General features: G+C 42.8%; 1 protein-coding gene across 1 annotated transcript in view; it reads left to right on the forward strand.

The window, feature by feature from the left end:
* The window catches only part of FLT3LG (fms related receptor tyrosine kinase 3 ligand), a 44,996-nt gene that overhangs the window by 16,607 nt on the left and 7,491 nt on the right, over window positions 1–20,898 (forward strand). The window contains exons 2-5 of the mRNA XM_060780490.2: window positions 6,712–6,809; window positions 12,703–12,813; window positions 17,293–17,346; window positions 19,649–19,792. Coding sequence (XP_060636473.2) covers window positions 6,774–6,809; window positions 12,703–12,813; window positions 17,293–17,346; window positions 19,649–19,792 — 345 coding nt within the window. The 5' untranslated portion in view covers window positions 6,712–6,773. The remainder of the gene's footprint in view (window positions 1–6,711; window positions 6,810–12,702; window positions 12,814–17,292; window positions 17,347–19,648; window positions 19,793–20,898) is intronic.

Consider the following 20,898-nt stretch of genomic DNA (forward strand, 5'->3'; position numbering starts at 1 on the left):
GCGTTCCACAGGCAGCGGGCTACAACCGAGAAGGCCCTGTCTCTCGTCCCTGCCAGCTGCGTTTGCGGTGTTGGCAGGAGCGAGAGCAGGGCCTCCCCGGATGATCTTAAGTTATGAAGTGGGACGTAGAGGCAGATGCGTTCGTACAAGTAAGCTGGGCCAGAACCATATAGAGCTTTATAGGTCAAAACCAGTACTTTGAATTGAGCTCGGAAGTGGACAGGCAGCCAGTGGAGCTGACATCACAAGGGGGTGGTATGCTCCCTGTATGTAGCTCCTGTTAGTAATCTGTCTGCCGCCCGTTGGACTAACTGCAGTTTCCAAACTGTCTTCAAAGGCAGCCCCACATAGAGTGTATTGCAGTAATCTATTCGGGATGTGACCAGAGTGTGGACCACCGTGGCCAGATCAGTCTTCAGAAGACAGTTTCTGTTGAATACTAATTGCTGCAGAACTATTTGTATTGTCATGTACCTTCCAGTTCATTCTGAGTGCATTAACACCAGTAGTTCCCAACCTTTTTTTGTCCAGGGACCATTTGACCAGGGACTACTTTAACCAGGGACCACTTTCAGGCTGTCAAAAGGGTTACGAGCCAGTTTTTGGTCAACATTAGATTTGGTTTGGTTATTTGGGGTGCTGATTCAGAAAATTGCATTGGATAGACCACATCAACTCTAGGTTCTAGACTGGGCAATGCTTCTGAAGTGCCAATGCCAATGAATACAAACAGAGTAGAGCTAGATCAGTGATTCCCAACCTTTTTTTGACCAGAGACCACTTTGACCAGGGGCCACTTTCCAACATTAATACCAAAAGGGTTATGAATCACTTTTTGGTCAGCATTAGATTTGGTTTGGTTATTTGAGGTGCTGATTCAGAAAATTGCATTGGATAGACCACATCAGCTGTAGTTTCTGATACAGAATATATACCATCCAGTAGTCGCCATCTGCTCACCCACAGAAAACCATATTTTACAAGCTTCGGCACTATAAGAGGGTTTTGCAAAACCAGTTGCTCTCGTTGCAATGGTGTAGCAACAGTGAGGCTGCGGACCATATTTCAGTTCTTGCAGACCACTGGTGGTTCACGGATCATAGATTGGGAAGCTCTGATCTACACCAAGCCAGTAGTAAGGGGCCAACATTACATAAACTCGGGCTGCAAATCGGTTTTGAATACCTCACTTTCCAAGTATCGTATACTTAATAATTAATTAGGATTGTTGCTGTTGCGTGCCTTCAAGTCTTTTCAGATTTAGAGCAACCCTAAGGCAACCTTATCACAGAGTTTTCTTGTCAAGATTTATTCAAAGGGGATTTTAGAGTGGATTGGCTGTTGCTTCCTTTGAATGTAGCCTAGTATTCCCTGATGGACTATCTTCCATGTGTCCCAGTTTGTTCTTGCTTAACATCTGGGATGACACAGTTTTGGTGTTGTTGCCTTCAAGCTCAGCTTTTGGGCTTCATTCCCTGTTTCCTTATTCTGCTTCAGAACTCAGGAATGTTCCTCTTTTGTTGTTTTTGTTTGTTTGTTTTTTGCCTACTATTCTCAGAAACTTTTCACCATTATAACAAGTGGAAAAGTTTCCCACATTCAGAATGCATTGGCGTCTTCCATTTGGCATGAAAATGAAGACTACATGCTGTTTGACACCACTTTAGCCACCATGGCCCAATGCTATGGGATTACGGGAATTCTTGTTTGTTGGTGACCAGCACCTAAAGACCTTGTAAAACTATAACTATCATTTTTTTATCATGTCAGGAGCGACTTGAGAAACTGCAAGTTGCTTCTGGTGTGAGATAATTGGCTGTCTGCAAGGACATTGCCCAGGAGACACCCAGATGTTTTGCCATCCTATGGGAGGCTTCTCTCATGTCCCTGCATGAGAAGCTAGAGCTGACAGACGGGAACTCACCCCACTCCCCAGATTCGAACTACCAACCTTTCAGTCAGCAGTCCTGCCAGCACAAAGGTTTAACCAGGGGCTCCTATCTACCATATCACTCAGGCATGGATGCACCTGAAGATATTTCACTGCAGCTGATGTTTTGTTTCCCAATCATTAATATCCAATGCTTCCCATCTGTAAGACAACAAGAGGGAGAGCAACTGTGTGTGCAAAAGAGCAGTTAGACAAGATGTCTTAAGGAGAAATGGGGACGGCAAGGGTTATTTCCTCCCACCACAGTGTGCAAAACATCATCTGGAGATGCTGAAGCTTTCCAAAAAAGTACAACCTCTGAGTATTGTGGTAGAGTTTTCTGAGACTTGAGTGCAAGGGATTTCCCCTCGTTTACTTTTTCTCACTTGCTTTTTATTGCAAGAAAAATCTCATCTGTCTTTTACAGCTATCAAAATGTGACCTAGATGGAAAAGGAAACTTGCTCTCAGTGTTAAAGTGCAGATCTGTGCGCGTGTGTGTGTGTGTACATAAGAAGGAAGGGCCAAAGCCTCAAGTAGGAAGTGGTAGATAGATGGGATCAGAGCAAGGGACATGGCATTTTACCTGAGAAATCTCCTTTACTGAAGCTAACAGGTACGTTTTCTGCAGGCTGGGAAGGGAATCTTTATCAAGTTTGCAGATACAGTAGAGTCTCGCTTATCCATCCATTGCTCATTCAGCGTTCTGTATTATCTAATGCAGTCTGCCTCCCGCCCGGATCCACAGCTGTTTCAATATATTGAGATGTTTTGGTGCTAAATTCGTAAATACAGTAATTATTGCATAACGTTAATGTATTGAACTGCTTTTTCTGTCAATTTGTTGTAAAACATATTTTGGTGCTTAATTTGTAAAATCATAATGTAATTTGACATTTAATAAGCTGTTCCTTAATCCCTTCTTATTAGCCAATATTTTTGCATATCCAACATTCTCCTGGCCCGTTTATGTTGGATAAGCAAGGATAGGTAAAGGTAAAGGTTTTCCACTGACATTAAGTCCAGTTGTGTCCAAATCTGGGGGTTAGAGCTCATCTCCATTTCTAAGCTGAAGAGCCAACATTGTCCATAGACACCTCCAAGGTTCGTGTGGCTGGCATGACTGCATGGAGCACCGTTACCTTCCTGCCAGAACGGTACCTATTGATCTACTCACATTTGCATTTTTTTGAACACCTAGGTTGGCAGAAGCTGCGGCTAACAACAGGCGTTCATGCTGCGGATTCGACAAGCTTAGCAGGTCAGCAGTTTAACCCACTGGATAAGTGAGACTCTACTGTAATGCAAAACTTGGAGGGATAGCCATTAGCCAACACATTGTAATATTGGGACAGAATTTGAAAGAGCTCAGATAAATAATAAATTACCACCCTTGGATACCAAAGTGCATGGATGCTCAAGTCTCATTATATACAATGGTGTCCCTTATGTAACACGGGCCTTTTGGACATTTTGATGACTATTTGCAAGCTATTCATGGTTAAATCTATGGATGCAGAATCTGTTGTTTATTGTAAGTTGATGTTAACCCAACAGTGTGATGATTTAGGAAAGGTGTCAATTGGTACATTGGCTGCATTATTAGAGTCATTGTTTACAAATGAAGGGAAGTAGAGACACATGATTACACTTTTAAAATATCTAATAATAATAATAATAATAATGAACACACAAATAATGAATACAGAAAATGAACACGTCAAACTCCTCTGGGACTTCCGAATTCAATCTGGCAGAGTTTTGGAGCACAATACTCCTGACCTCACGATGATGTTAAAAAACAAAGTATGGATTGTCAATATGGCAATCCCAAGTGACAGCAGGATTGAAGAAAAACAACTGGAAAAGCTGACACTATATGAATACTTAAATATTGAACTGCAAAGACTCTGGCACAAGCCAGTCAAGGTGGTCCCAGTGGTGATCGGCACACTGGGTGCAGTGCCTAAAGACCTTGGCATGCACTTAAACACAATTGGCACTGACAAAATTACCATCTGCCAGCTGCAAATGGCATCCTTACTGGGATCTGCATACATTATTCACCAATACATCACACAGTCCTAGAAACTTGGGAAGTGTCCAACGTGTGGTCCAATACAACAGCCAGCAGAGTGTCTGCTGTGGACTCATTTTGTTGTGTTTCTAATAATAATACATCTTTATTTATATCCGGCTTTTCTCTCTAAATTGGATCCAAAGTGGCTTACAACATTATATAAAAAGACTGTAACAGAGAGGTAGGTGTAGGTTTGTTCTTTGATGCCTCAAAATATAGTACCAGGTGTGATGTTTTTTAAATTACAGGAAGGTAGATTATGATTGAATACTGGAGAGAAATTGTTGGCAGTAGGAACACTTTGGCAATGGAATCCATTGTTTGTGATGTGGTCTCCTTCTCTGGATGTCTTTTTGAAAATGCTGGACCACACTATGCACTAGCACTGACTGGGAAGTTTGGACTTCAATGGCCTATGGCGCCCTTTTAATTTCTATTTTTGTACCTCTGTGGCTATTCCTACTTCTGGTTCTGTGCCCCCTCACGTGTCACCAATTGGAGCCTTAAGATGACATCTTACAGCCTTGATTATATTAGATGTGAGCCAAGGGTAGTGTCATTGGCCCTTGAATTGGGACTGAAGTCAAAGACGTAGCCATGCTAAGGTCTGGACTATCAGTATACCAAAGGATCTTGCAGCTCCTTAGAGAATAACTGAGAGAAGGAAGTTGGTAGCATAAGCTTTCATAGACTTCAGTCTATTTCCTCAGATGCATGAGCATGGGATAGTCCCTTATGGACAGACTTTGTAGGTGAATAGCAATAGAAATGCAAAACATGTTGGGTGTGGTGATAAAGTGACAAGATTTCAAGGAGTCTCACAACTCTTTCTCACTACATAATGAGCAATTGCTTTGAGAGACCGTGATCAGGCATAATGTGCTAATCCAGACTCAACCAATGCTCAACCGAAGCACTAGGTGCTCTTACTGCCTATTACAGGGAAAACCAGCTGATCCCTAATCCATCTATAATACAGACATGTGCTCTTTAACTTAGGAACAGGCAAGCATCCCGAACTCTGAGGATTACCTGGGATGAAATCCCACTGGAGCATTGCAGTGCACCCAAATACCTGGGAGTCACTCTGGACCGTGCTCTGACCTACAAGAAGCACTGCCTGAACATCAAGCAAAAGGTGGGTGCTAGAAACAATATCATACGAAAGCTGACTGGCACAACCTGGGGATCACAGCCAGACACAGTGAAGACATCTGCTCTTGTGCTATGCTAATCTGCTGCTGAGTATGCATGCCCAGTGTGGAACACATCTCACCACGCTAAAACAGTGGATATGGCTCTTAATGAGACATGCTGCATTATCACGGGGTGTCTGCGTCCTACACCACTGGAGAAACTACACTGTCTAGCCGGTATTGCACCACCTGACATCTGCCGGGAAGTAGCAATCAATAGTGAAAGGACCAAGGCAGTGACATCTCCAGCTCATCCCTTGTTTGGGTATCAGCCAGCATGTCAATGACTTAAATCAAGAAATAGTTTTCTAAGATCTGCAGAGACACTCGCTGGAACACCCCAGCAAGCGAGAGTCCAAAAGTGGAAGGCTCAAACCCAGAACCTCAATCAGTGGCTGATACCAAATGAGAGACTCCCCCCTGGGCACACAGAAAACTGGGCGACTTGGAAGGCACTGAACAGACTGCGCTCTGGCACCACGGGATGCAGAGCCAACCTTAAGAAATGGGGATACAAAGTGGAATCCACGACATGCGAGTGTGGAGAAGAGCAAACCACTGACTACCTGCTGCAATTCAACCTGAGCCCCACCACAGGCACAATGGAGGACCTCCTTGCGGCAACACCCAAGGAGGCACTCCAAGTGGCCAGCTACTGGTCAAAGGACATTTAATCAACGACTAAGCTTGCAAACTTTGTGTTTTGCCTGTTTGTTTATTTGTTTCATTAAAAATGTAATACAAATATCTGGTTGCTCCTGACACAATAAATAAATAAATAAATAACCAATGCTTTGTTTCTTTTCTTTCTCTCAACAAACCAGAAAAAGAATCCTAGGTTTATTCTTGCTTTATTACAGCTTGTTGAGAAAGAAATGTTTTTTTTTTGTTGGAATCGCACATCAAACAAAACTAAGGTATTGGCGATAGGTGGACTCGATAAGGGACTTCTAAAGGGTCCCTTGACTAATGCAATTCTGCAGTTACAGCAACACATTGTAAGATCAAAATTCAGTGGCATGCTATTGAAAATCAGTAGTGCAAAGAGAAATTGCTTTCTTCAAACCCCTTTTCGCCCTTTCCTGCCCACATTGGATAAAAACCCAGACGCCTGCATTGAAAGAAATAATCTCCTGCTTCTTTAAATGGCTTGTCGCACCACATTTGCTTTTCAACAGCAGCAAAATGACGTTCTTTACCTTCCAGTGACTAGAAAGCTTTAAATGCCATTGTTGTTGTGTGCTTTCAAGTTGTTTCTGACTTACGGTGACTGTACGATGAACTTATAACGTTGGTAATATTTGTTCAGGGGGACTTTTCCTTTGCCCTCCGCAGAGGCGGGCAACTTGCACAAAGTCATTCAGTGGGGTTTCTATGGCTCAGCAGGAATTCGAACCTTGGTCTCAAGAGCCATAGTCCAACGCCATGTTGGTTATCTTGGTGACATTTGCCTTTTCTTACTCAATCCCACAATTGTGCTTTCTTTTAACCCTTTCCCCACTCCAGCCCCCCTCCCTTTCTATAGGTCTAATCTTCAGCATGCTGGCCATCTACCAAGCCATGTGGAAATGAGTTGGCATCATGGAATCCTAAATTCATGTCTGGTGAGTACAAAAATAAATTGCTTGTCTCAAGGATCCACTTTGATTCCAGGTCTCACCTTTACTGCCATATAGTAGTTACATAATGCAGCTTAACTGCATTGAACTAAATTATATGAGACTACGCTGCCATATAATGCAATTAAACTGCGTTATGAAGCTATTGTATGACAGTGTAGATGGAGCCTCAGTTCAACATTTGCGTAAGAATACAGATTGTTTGGGTTTCTTCTTAGGGTGATTCTACACTGGCATTAAATGCAGTTCCAAGCCATTTTGAGGGCAGGGAGTCCCCAAAACAGACACCCGCAAAGTGTGCTGTAGTGCACATCCGTTTAGAAACAGCATGTTAAAAACTCAGAAACTTTGAAATAAGTCATAGAATCTGCTGAAGTTGATCACTGTACATATATCCCACGAAGAGCATGACTCAAAACAGAGGGCAGTTCTACACAGACACTAGCTGGATTTACCCTGCCAAAGAATGCAAGTAAAGGTAAAGGTAAAGGTTTCCCCTGACATTAAGTCTAGCTATGTTCGACTCTGGGGGTTGGTACTCATCTCCATTTCTAAGCCGAAGAGTCGGCATTGTCTGTAGGCACCTCCTAGGTCATGTGGCCGGCATGATTGCATGGAGCGCCATTACCTTCCCGCAAAAGTGTTACCTATTGATCTACTCGCATTTGCATGTTTTTGAACTGCTAGGTTGGCAGAAGCTGGGGCTAACAGTGAGAGCTCACCCTGGCCCCCGGATTTGAACCGGCAACCTTTTGGTCAGCAAGTTCAGCAGCTCAACTGTTTAACCCACGGCGCCACCAGGGGGGCCAATGTTGACCATATAATGTGCAGATCCAGCCTCAAAAATTGAGTTAGGAAATGGATTAAAACCAAACCAGTCCTGCTGTGGAGTGCCTACACAATTGCTCCAGGAACTGGTTCAAGGCTGGAATGGTGGCCACAATATCCACTGGTTACTGATCAGAATGAAATGTAGGAACCGTGTACTTAACCCCTGTAAATGCAGGGAGGGGCAGGTTATTAAGGTGCATTGATGCACATATCCATGTCTGTTTGGGATCGGTTTCGAGCCCTGCATGGGATATAATCTGATTGGCTGCAGTATATCATCTGGCTTGTTCCAGATTTTTTTTATGCACTGCAAGGCTGGGGTGAGAATTGCTGGAAGAAACATTAACAACCTTAGATATGCAGATGACACCACTCTGATGGCCGAAAGCGAGGAGGAGCTGAGGAGTCTTCTAATCAAGGTGAAAGAAGAAAGCGCAAAAGCTGGGTTGCAGTTAAACATAAAAAAACAAGATTATGGCAACAAGAATGATTGACAACTGGGAAATAGAGGGAGACAACGTGGAGGCAGTGATAGACTTTGTATTTCTAGGTGCAAAGATTACTGCAGACGCAGGCTGCAGCCAGGAAATTAGGAGAGACTTACTTCTTGGGAGGAGAGCAATGACCAATCTTGATAAAATAGTGAAGAGTAGAGACATCACACTGGCAACCAAGATCCGCATAGTTAAAGCAATGGTATTCCCCATAGTCACCTACAGATGTGAGAACCGGACCTTAGGGAAGGCTGAGCGAAGGAAGATAGATGCTTTTGAACTGTGGCGTTGGAGGAAAGTGCTGAGAGTGCTTTGGACTGCGAGAAGATCCAACCAGTCCATACTTCAAGAAATAAAACCTGACTACTCATTGGAGGGAAGAATAGCAGAGGCCAAGATGAATTACTTTGGCCACATCATGAGAAGACAGGAAAGCTTAGGGAAGGCAATGATGTTGGGGAAAATGGAAGGAAGAAGGAAGAGGGGCCGACCAAGGGCAAGATGGATGGTATCCTTGAATTGACTGGATTGACCCTGAAGGAGCTGGGGGTGGTGACGACCAACAGGGAGCTCTGACATGGGCTAGATGATGAAGTCACAAAGAGTTAGAAACGACTGAACGAATGAAAAACAACAAAAAAATTGATTCACTGTTTCCATCTTGATTCATTCTACAGTGTGCACTGGGAGTGTACATTTTGTTGCTATCTCATTTTCCAGCTGGAGTCAAACTGGATTACAGTTTCTGTGTGGAACTTCCAAGAGAAATGCGGAATTCTCACCAGGACAGGGCTAGCGCTGATGCATTTTTAAAACTTGGAAACAAAGCTAGATCTCCATCGTACATGTGATGTTGTTCCCATCCTTTGCCCCCAGAAATAATTTCTTAGAGACAGTCGAAATTATTAAAATTAATTCTTTCCAAACAGTACTGATAAGGAACACACTAGCGCTGAAGGCATGCGTGGACAGCCCAGAGAGAGCCATGGCTCTTGATGAAACTTGACCAAAATTATTGAATGTTTGCCTTTACTTGGGCAAACAGAGCGTTAGGAGTTTATAGTCTGAAGTTTCCTAGATCAAGCAAAACATGACTCATTGACTGGCAAGCTGTTTTTAATGAGAAAATGATTAGTTCTCCCCATCTCGGCTTCCTGATTCTTGTAATCCTCATCTAGTTTATAAAAGTTACAAGAGTATAAAAAGTTTAAAGATGTTTTAACTTAGTATCTGTTTGCATTGAACTCAGCTTGGAAGTTAGGATGTTGGATAGGGAGCGAAAACCAATTTCTCATGCAGAAAAATTCCTTTATGGTGTTCTACTCCAGGTAATCCTTTATTCTGGTTCCCATCAGCACAGCTAGTGGTCTAGAACGATAGGAGCTGGAGTCCAACAACATCTGGAAACCACTAATCACACATTTCTGTTATATGCTGTGACCATGAGTTACTTGGAGGTGTTCTTCTCTAGGATTTTGTTCACTCACGTCTCTTATGTGATTGAATATTGACTTGATATGTTTATTTTCCTCCCCTTTTTACTATTCCTTTTATAGTACTTTTGCCATTCTTTTTTTCCTGCTATTTCAGTCCTGCATCTAGTATGATTTTCTGATGTTATGATTTTTCATATAGCAATAATAAAATTAGCTGGAGTTAAACCGGATTACAGTTTCTGTGTGGAACTACCAAGAGAAATACGGCGTGGTCACCAGGACAGGGCTAGTGCTGATGTATTTTTAAAACCTATAAACAAAGCACCGGTGGCGCAGTGGGTTAAAGCGCTGAGCTACTGAACTTGCTGACTGAAAGGTTGCAAATTCGAATCTGGGGAGCGGCGTGAGCTCCCGCTGTTAGCCCCAGCTTCTTCCAACCTAGCACTTCAAAAACATGCAAATGTGAGTAGATCAATAGGTACCGTTCCAGAGGGAAGGTAACAGCACTCCACAAACCCCCAGAGTCGAACACGACTGGACTTAATGTCAGGGGAAAACCTTTACCTTTACCTAATAATAAAAATATTAGCTGCTTCTCCGCACAGTTCGAGGTGGGATACAGCATGGTTAGAACCAAATGATAAAACACAATGTGACTGTCCACATTTCTGAGTTTACCTTTTGCAGATTTAACTATTCGGACATAGATTAATATGATCTCTCTGAAAGTCATAGAAAGGTTTTCTATCTAGCAATATCGAGGTCTTCCACTGCAAGTCTATCTTCTGCTGGCTCCTGGCAGAGGTTGACACTAAAATTGCAATAGAAAACCTAAACATTTCTAAAGGAGTGTTCTCTTAGGTAAATAAAATAAAATAAAATAATTAAAATTCATTATTTTCTGATTTTATAGGGGTTCTGCATCTCCTAAACTAATGTTTCTCAACCGGGGGGTCAAGACCCCTGGGAGATCATGAGGTGGGTTTCAGAAGGGTCACCAAAGACCATCAGAAAACACATACTTCTGATGGTCTTAGAAACCCTTTTGGGAGAGAAAGCTGAAGATCTCTCAGCCTGTACTTCTCTTCCTTTTTGGTGTTGGTGAACTACAACATCCAGAATTAAAAAACAGCCCCCCCCCTTTAAAAAACCCATCAATATTCAATGTTGACCATGTAGGTAGTGTGTCAAGTTTGGCGCAGAACCATTGTGGGCTGGATTCAGAGTGCTCTTTGATTGTAGGTGAACTATAAATCCCAGCAACTACAACTTTCAAATGTCAAGGTCTATTTTCCCCAAACTCCACTAGTGTTCACATCTGGGCATACTTAAGTATTTGTGGCAAGTTAGGTCCAGATCCATCATTGCTTGAACCCACAGTGCTCTCTGGATGTAGGTGAACTACAACTCCAAAATTCAAGGTCAATGCTCACCAAACCCTTTCAATATTTTCTGTTGGTCATGGGGGTCCTGTGTGGCAAGTTTGGTCCAATTCCATCTTTGGTGGAGTTCAGAATGCTCTTTGCTTGTAGGTTAATTAAAAATCCCAGCAACTACAACTCCCAAATGACAAAGTCAATCCCCCACTCCACCCTATCAGTATTGAAATTTGGGTGTATTGGATATTTGTGCTAAATTTGGTCCAGTGAATGAAAATGCATCCTGCATATCAGATTGTTACATTATGATTCATAACAGCAGCAAAATTACAGTTATGAAGTAGCAACAAAAATAATTTTATGGTTGGGGGTCACAGCATGAGGAACTGTATTAAGAGGTCACAGCAGTAGGAAGGTTGAGAACCACTGCCCTAAACAATGTGGAAAGAGGAGGCCTATGATATGCTGTTTCTCCAAGAACCAACATGATGTTGTGGTCTGAACATTGGACTACAACTCCAGAGATCGGAGTCTGAATCCCTGCTTGGCATGAAAACCCACTGGATGATCTTAGGCAAGTCTCACTCTCTCAGCCTCAAAGGGAGATAAATCTAGCCAAGGAAACTCTGACCTTAGGGCTGCCATAACTTTTTATTTATTTATTTATTTACAGTATTTATGTTCCACCCTTCTCACCCCGCAGGGGACTCGAGGCAGATTACAATGCACATATACATGGCAAACATTCAATGCCATTTAGACATTCAACATATATAGATAGGCACAGAGGTGTTTAATATTTCAGCTTTTCCGGCTTCATGAGGGCTTGATTCTGGCCACAGAGGGAGCTGCCGCTTCACTGTCTACTTGTGACACCGAATCCTTTGATGGAGTACTTCCTCATTCTTCTGCATGCTGGTGGAAGGTTTTATGGCATCCTAAATTAGTTAAATTAGCCTCCCCACATAAAGCTAAAGTACCTAAATTACCTAAATTAAAGTACCTAAGCTAAAGTACCTAAATTACCTAAATTAAAGTACCTAAAGTACCTAAATTAAAGTACCTAAAAGTACCTAAATTTCCTACTTGAAAGATGCAACTGTCTTTCGGGCTGCATAGGACTGTATTGCACTCATTGAATTTGTACCTCAATTATGTTTCTTTCAGCCGTATTGTTTTTATATTGCTTTCAATTGTGTTGTTATTTGTTCTATCTGATGTTTTAATTGGTTGAATTGATTTACATATGTGTTTTAATTGTAATCTTAGGCATGTCCCGTGTAAGCTGCCCCGAGTCCCCTAGGGGAGATGGTTGGCGGGGTATAAAAATAAAGTTGTTGTTGTTGTTGTTGTTGTTGTTATTGGTCAACAGCAAGCTAGACTATTAGTGGTCGGGAGTTCACGGTCCAGGAAATGATTTGGAGGTACACAATAGGCAAAAATATTTAATTAATAAGATAAATAAAGATTCAGCCCCTGGTTCCTTCCCACCACATATGGGGTCCCACATTCGACCCCATAGCTAAAATGTGTCTGTACCAAATCTCATGTAGACCTTCGAAAAGTACAGTTGTTGGGGTCCAACTCATGGAATTACTTTCCTCACTAACATTTCTGTCACATAAGATGGGACTGATACAACAGGTACACTTTGTGCTTCAATTGTGTGCTTTCAGAAATCAATGGCCGGGGTGTTTCTGAGCTTTGACATGCTTTTCATTTCTCCCTATCTTCCCAGGTCTTCCTTTTGCTGCTATCATTTTCCACATCATCTGAGCCAGGCAAGGGTTGCAGCTTTGAAGACGTTCCTATCGATACGAGAAATTTTTCACGTATAGTTGCAAATCTGGTAAGTGTATTGTACAGAATAGAGTGTGTGCTCTGCATTGAGAGTGGGGACAGAGAGACAGCAGACAAAGAAATTCGGCTTTGGTCGGACCTTATAGCCCTACGTCCAGTTCTGGGCACTGAAATTGAAGGAGGATATTGACAAACTGGAATATGTCCAGAGAAGAGTGACCAACATGGTAAAAGGCCAGTGCTTAGCCCTATGAGGAGCGGCTTAAGAAGCAGGATATCTTTAACCTGGAAAAGAGAATCTTGAGAGAGGACATGTTAATAATGTTTAAATATTTGAAAGGATGTCAAATTGAGGAGGGGGCGAGCTTTGTTTTCTGCTATTTATTATTATTTTATTTATCGTATCGTAAGACGGTTGAGCAATGACCCCTCCTCACAAACCAATACGCAAACCAGATAGCACACCAACTCTTGAAGAATGGGAAACCCAACCTTGTCACCAAAGCAGGAAAGAAACCAATAGTCAGACAACCAGATAATGAGAACAACAACCTTCATGAACCTTTTACATCTACTTAATTGGACATGGCTTTTAATAAATGTAAAAATGGCAAAGCAGCTGGCCTGGATGATCTATGGATGGAACAAATCAAGAACTTTGGTCCAAAAGCAAAGTGCTGGCTGCTGGAGCTGATTAACAACTTCACTGCATCCTGTCAGATCCCCAAAATATGGAGGAAAGCAAGAGTCATAGCCATCTTGAAACCAGGCAAAGACCATAATGACCAAAAAGCTATAGACCAATCTCCTTGTTATGCCACCTTTACAAAGTTCTGGAGAGATTTATTTTGCATAGAATTACGTAAAAAATAGACCCATGTCTGATTCCACAGCAAGCTGGCTTCAGGAAAGGCAAAAGCTGCACATCGCAAGTGCTGAACCTGACTCACCACATAGAAGATGGCTTTGAAAGGCAGCAGATCACAGGAGCTGTCTTCATAGGCCTGTCAGTGGCTTATGATACTGTAAACCGCCTCCTCCTGAGAAAAATGTATAATATCACAAAGGACTACCATCTCACCCGCCTCATAGGAAACCCGCTACAAAACAGGAGCTTTTTTGTTGAATGCTAGGGCCAGAGAAGCAGATGGCGGAAACAGAAGAACGGCCTGTCTCAGGGGAGCGTGCATACTCCATCAATGTTCAACATTTACACAAATGACCAGCCACTGCCAGAAGGGACAGAGAGTTTCATGTTGTGGATTCCACTTTGTAGCCCCATTTCTTAAGGTTGGTGCTGCATCTCGTGGTGCCAGAGCGCAGTATGTCCAGCGCCTTCCAAGTTGCCCAGTCTTCTGTGTGCTCAGGAGGGAGTTTCTCATCTGGTATCAGCCACTGATTGAGGTTCCAGGTTTTAGCCTGCCACTTTTGGACTCTCGCTTGCTGAGGTGTTCCTGCGAGTACCTCTGTAGATCTTGGTAAACTATTTATTGATTTAAGGCATTGGCATGCTGGCTGATATCCGAACAGGGGATAGGCTGGAGATGTCACTGCCTCGGTCCTTTCACTATTGGTTGCTACTTCCCGGCGGATGTCAGTGTAATTTCAAGACAGTGTAATTTCTCCAGCAATGTAGGGCACAGACAGCCTGTGATAATGCTTCATGTCTCATTAAGAGCTGCATCGACTGTTTTATCGTGGTGAGATGTGTCCAACACTGGGCATGCATACTCAGCAGCAGAGTAGCAAAGCACAAGGGCAGATGTCTTCACTTTATTTGGTTGTGATTCCCAGGTTGTGCTAGTCAGCTTTCATATGATATTGTTTCTAGCACCCACTTTGTTGTTTTCTGCTGCTCCAAAGACTAAGACGCAGAGCACTAGATTCAAATTGCCGGAAAAGAGATTCCCCGGCCTACCCCACCAGTATTGAAATTTGGGCATATTGGGTATTTGTGCCAAATTTGCTCCAGTGAATGAAAATACATCCTGCATATCAAATATTTACATGATGATTCATAACAGTAGCAAAATTACAGTTATGAAGTAGCAACAAAAATGTTATGGTTGGGAGTCACCACAACATGAGGAATTGTATTAAGAGGTTACAGCATTAGGAAGGTTGAGAAACACTGTATTATACAATGAGACTAATTGTTTGCCCTTTGGTCAGGTATTTTCACTATTTTGCCTGCCGGCTTTGATCTCTGGGAAGTTAGGTGCAGACTGGAATTTGGACATGCATATTTATCGCTAGATACGCTCCATAGGCTATAGAGTTCAGGGGCCCTGCCACTAGGCTGAACAAACCAGCAATCTCAGGCTGTTGGTTTGGGTGAAAAGAATCATATTTAATTTATCATTACTGCTTGGTTTCTGTATTGGCTAGGGGGGGTTGTCTGTCTCTTAAGCCATGACAGTACCTAGATTTAGGTTCCGTTTCTTAGGGATTATAATCCTTGATTATTTCATCCTTGCGGGATAAAATATTAAAGAATTCAAAAAGCTAGAGAAAATGGTACTAAAAGCCAAGTAGAGTCAGCCCTGCAAATTTGTAGATGTAACTTTCGTTGGGTTGAATTACTTATGGATTGGATCCCTGTTGGTTCTCCTGGACTTCTCTGCAGCCTTCGATACTGTAGATCACAGTATCCTCCTGAGATGCCACATGGGAATGGGTCTGGGATGTACTGTTTGACGGTGGTTCCAGACCTTCCTGGAGGGTCGTTCTGAGAAGGTGTTGTTGGGGGACACGTGCTCAGCCACGCAACCATTTTCCTGTGGGGTCCCACAGGGCTCAATACTGTCCCCCATGTTGTTTAACATGAAGCTGCTGGGAGAGATCATTTGGAGTTCATTGCCATCTGTATGCAGATGACGTCCAACTCTATCACTCCTTTCCACCTGCTGCTAAGGAGACTGTTCAGGTCCTGAACCGGTGCTTGGCCAGCAATCTCTGGATGACAGTCTGGATGACAGTCTGGATGAAGATGAACAAATTGAAATTGAGTCCAGACAAGATGGAAGTAGTCCTGGTAATTTGCAAGGCCGAATAGGGTATAGGGTTACAGCCTGTGTTGGATGGGGTTACACTACCCCTGAAGACACAGGTTCACAGCTTGGGAGTCCTCCTGGATTCATCACTGAGCCTGGAACCTCAGGTCTCGGAAGTGGCCAGAGGAGCTTTCTCACAACTAAAACTTGTTTGCTAGTTGTGTCCGTACCTTAGGAAGTCTGATTGGCCACAGTAGACCGCACTCTTGTTACATCTCAAATAGACTACTGTAACACACTCAACGTGGGGTTGCCCTTGAAGACTGTTCAAAAGCTGCAAGTGTTCGGAAGCTTGAAGCGGATAATCTGGGTTTTATACAGCTGTGTAGAAGGGGCCTGAGACTTACTGAAGGAAAGCAGTTTGTCGCATTTTTTCTCAGTCTCTAAGAAAAATACAAGATCCTTTTGTGTACTGAGACAGACTTAATAGGGCTAAGTTGGGTAATAAGGCCAACCCCCTGTTACGTCAGCTCTACTGGCTGCCAATCTGCTACTGAGCACAATTCAAAGTGCTGGCTTTCGCCTATAAAGCCCTAAAGAGTTCTGGCCCAGCTTATCTCTCTGAACATATCTCCTTCTATGAACCACCACAGAGTTTAGGGTCATCTGGGGAGGCCCTGCTCTCAGTCCAGCCTTCCTCACAGATGTAATTGGCGGAGATGAGAGACAGGGCCTTCTCAGTGGTTGTCCCTCGACCATGGAACTCCCTTCCCAGGGATATTAGGTCAACCGCCTCCCTCCTGCCCTTCCGCAAAAGAGTGAAAACATGGCTTCGTGACCAAGCCTTTAGAGAACTTGTGCAATAGATAGACTTGGAACAATGTGCAATGACCATTTGGAACAGCCTGGATTACGATCGTGGATTACGTGTTTAACTCTGAATGTATTGTTTATAAATGTTTTAATGTACTTTTAAATTCTATTTTAATATTTATTTAATTGTACATTGTGTTTTAAGGCATCGAAACATTGCCTGTATGTAAAGCCGCCTTGGGGTGAGAAAGGCAGGGTAGAAATGTTATAAATAAATAAATAAGTTGGAAATTGCTTGAAGGCTCACAACAACTTCAATTGGCACCATTCACAATTGCTTGGGAAATTACATGAATGGTAGAATTATTTGGGTAATGATGATGGGACACAAAGGAGGCAGCAAGTATTGACATATTTGTTCTGTCTGGAGGAAGAGCAAGTGACTGTTGAATTCAGTGGTTCTCCTTTCAACATGTCTATGCTACAGGCCCCTTCCACACAGCTGAATAAAATCCCACATTATCTGCTTTGAATGGAATATGTGGCAGTGTGGACTCAGATAACCCAGTTCAAAGCAGATATTGTGGGATATTCTGAATGGATATACTGGGTTATATGACTGTGTGGAAGGGCCCTCAGTTGAACCATTCTTCAGTCCAATCCCTTTCTCATTCTATGTCTTCTCATGCTAAACCCAGGCTTTTTTCCCTCTCCTCCCCCAGAAGAAATTACTGCTCTTGGATTATCCAGTACTGGTGCCAATCAACCTGAAACTGGTAAAGTATTTAAAAAAAAAAACAAATAACATAATGGAATGTGTTGTGCCCTTGTAGTCCAGCACACCTGCAAGACATTACAAATAATAACAAAAGGTCATTGATCCTCCAGAGTCTTATGTGCAGTCCAATGTCTTTTGTTTACACTCTTGCCATAAAGTCTAGTACCCAGCTATTGATGTAGATCACTGTTTCTCAACCTGGGGGTCGGGACTCCTGGGTGGGGTCACGGGGTTTCAGTGGGGTCGCCAAATACCATCAGAAAACATATATTTCTGACTAGCTGTCCCCTGCCATGCATTGCTGTGGCCCAGTCTGTGTATATGTGTTTTGTGTGTGTATATATATCAAGACCCAGAAGCCTCAAGAATGCCAAACACAGTATAAAAGGTCCAAACAAAGGTTTATTAAACACAAAAAATGAATATGTCTCTTATCCGCTTTCGCTGCTGCTCCTCCTCCAACACATGCACAGCCCTCTTCTCCCTTCTACCAGTAGTAGTAACGTCACTATCACGCTGTACTACAACAATATATGTGTATTTGTGTGTGTATATATTTGTCTATATGTGGTTTTGCACATTCATTGTAATGCATTTTTTTGTTTTTTGGCTTTTTAAGTCCCTTCCATTGTGTTTTTCAGTATTTTTATGAGTGATGGTCACTCCCTGGCCTGATAGGTGTTTTGTGTCCACATTTAGTGTCAATTTATCCAGTGGTTTTTGAGTTATGTTAATCCTACAAACGAACATTACATTTTTATTTATATAGATCGGGGTCCTCAAACTAAGGCCCGAGGGCTGGATACGGCCCTCCAAGGTCATTTACCCGGCCCTCATCAGGGTCAATCTTAGTCTGAAGCGACTTGGAAGCACACAACAACAACAACAATCCTATCTCATCAGCCAAAAGCAGGCCCGCAAAGATACAGAATGGTGGACGCCTGGCTCGGGAGCAGTACGTGTGAAAAAGATCTTGGAGTCCTCATGGACAACAAGTTAAACATGAGCCAACAATGTGATGCGACGGCAAAAAAGCCAATGGGATTTTGGCCTGCATCATTAGGAGCATAGTGTCTAGATCTAGGGAAGTAATGCTACCCCTCTATTCCGTTAGACCACACCTGGAATATTGTGTCCAATTCTGGGCACCACAATTCAAGAGAGATATTGACAAGCTGGAATGTGTCCAGAGGAGGGCGACTAAAATGATCAAGGGTCTGGAGAACAAGCCCTATGAGGAGCAGCTTAAGGAGCTGGGCATGTTTAGCCTGAAGAAGAGAATGATGAGAGGAGATATGATAGCCATGTGTAAATATGTGAGAGGAAGCCATAGGGAGGAAGGAGCAAGCTCTTTCTCTGCTTCCCTGGAAACTAGGACACGGAACAATGGCTTCAAACTACAAGAAAGGAGATGCAATCTGAACATGAGGAAGAACTTCCTGACAGTGAGAGCCGTTCAGCAGTGGAACTCTCTGCCCCGGAGTGTAGTGGAGGCTCCTTCTTTGGAAGCTTTTAAACAGAGGCTGGATGGCCATCTGTCAGGGGTGCTTTGAATGCAATATTCCTGCTTCTTGGCAGGGAGTTGGACTGGATGGCCCATGAGGTCTCTTCCAAATCTTTGATTCTATGATTCCAATTGAAATACTAATAAGTTTATATTTGTTAAAATTGTTCTTCATTTTAATTATTGTATTGTTTTAAGTGTTTTTTGCACTACAAATAAGATATGTGCAGTGTGCATAGGAATTCATTCATATTTTTTTCAAATTATAATCCGGCCCCCCAACAGTTTGAGGGACTGTGATCTGGCCCTCTGTTTAAAAGTTTGAGGACCTCTGACATAGATGGTCTTAGGAATCCCTTTGGCAAAGAAAGCTGAAGATCTCTCCGCCTGTCCTTCTCTTACTTTTTGGAAACATATGGTGAATCCTCCCACCAAAAGCCCTCCTCTGCCAAGGGGAGGTCTGTTTCTGATACTTCAAGCAGGGAGGGGAGAGCAGGTGTGCTCAGCGGATGGCAGTGTGGTGCGCATGTGCGGATGAAGGAGAGCATGTGAGGCTCGAGGAAGGCTCATGCTAGGGAAGGGGCTCTATGTGGGAAATTTTGCCCAGTTCTATTGTTGGTGTGGTTCAGAATGCTCTTTGATTGTAGGTGAACTATAAATCCCAGCAACTACAACTCCCAAATGGCAAAATCAATCATCAGGAACTGTATTGAGGGGTCACGGCATTAGGAAAGTTGAGAACCACTGATGTAGATCTTCCCTCTTGTCCCCATCCCACTTCACCTATTTTTCCCAGGACAAATTCTGCAAGGAGTTATGGCAAATTCATCTCACCAACCGAAAACTCATCCACATGATCAATGTATCTGGGAGCACATTGAAGGAAAACATCACAGAGCTAAAGAATCACACAAATTTTGTTGAGGAGTGTGACATTAACGTAAGTCACTTTTTTAAAAATAAAGGGGGATACAGTTTTATTCAAATACAACTGTATTTTGGAGGCCTTTAAGCAGAGGCTGGATGGCCATCTGTCGGGGGTGCTTTGAATGCGATTTTAGCCTATAGTTTAACAGGGGCGGCAGCAACTAAGTTTAGCTCCCAAAACTCAGAAAATTTTGACTAACAATAAATGTGCTTGTGCAGGAAACAGCTAGAGGTTCCTTCCAGCCTGTGGAAATTGTGGAAAACAGCTTCCTAAATTCAGAACATACTCAGACACAGTTATAGGACTTCGATACCCCTAATTTTTCTGATTCTATTCTAAGGAATCCCATCATTTGCAGTTCGGTGATGTAATTGGAATTCCCTGCTAGGCAGCTTTTACTCAACTCCTGAAAAATTCAGCACTAGAGCACTATTGCAGAGAAACCAAAGAATACCAAACTACAAATCCCATGATTCCAAGGCACAGTTCTATGGTATTGTACTACACTGCTGTAACAGTGTAGTACAAATTCACTCCAAATGGATCTGGCAGGTGGATTTGGAGGATTGTAACAATAGAGAATATGTGTTGTCAAAGGCTTTCATGCCGGAATCACTGGTTTGCTGTGAGTTTTCCGAGCTGTATGGCTATGCTCCAGCAGCATTCTCTCCTGACTTTTCAGGTGGGAGAAAGAACTCTTGTCTTTTGGAGGCAAGTGTGAATGTTGCTGTTGGCCACCTTGATTAGCACTGAATAGCCTTGCAGCTTCAAAGCATGCATGCTTCCTGTCTGGGGGGAATCATTTGTTGGGACATGTGAGCTGTCCCTAAGTGTTTCCTGTCAGAAATACCCATTTTTTGAGAGATCTTCTTTATTTACTGTCCTGATTTTAAAGTTTTTTTTTTAATACTGGTAGCCATAGCAGAGACCTGATGAACCAACCTGGACACAGCATGTTATTTGAGAACACAGAAATGCTGGGCCACTTATCAACCACCATGTCAGACTATACAGAGAAGCCATTGAAATCCGCAAGCATGTGAACAATTTCAACAGAAAGGAGAAAACCATGGAAATGAAAAAAATCTGGCTACCAGTATTAAAAAACTCAAAAATTA

This window comes from Anolis sagrei, chromosome 6 (assembly GCF_037176765.1).
Source record: "Anolis sagrei isolate rAnoSag1 chromosome 6, rAnoSag1.mat, whole genome shotgun sequence".
Lineage (NCBI taxonomy): Eukaryota > Metazoa > Chordata > Lepidosauria > Squamata > Dactyloidae > Anolis > Anolis sagrei.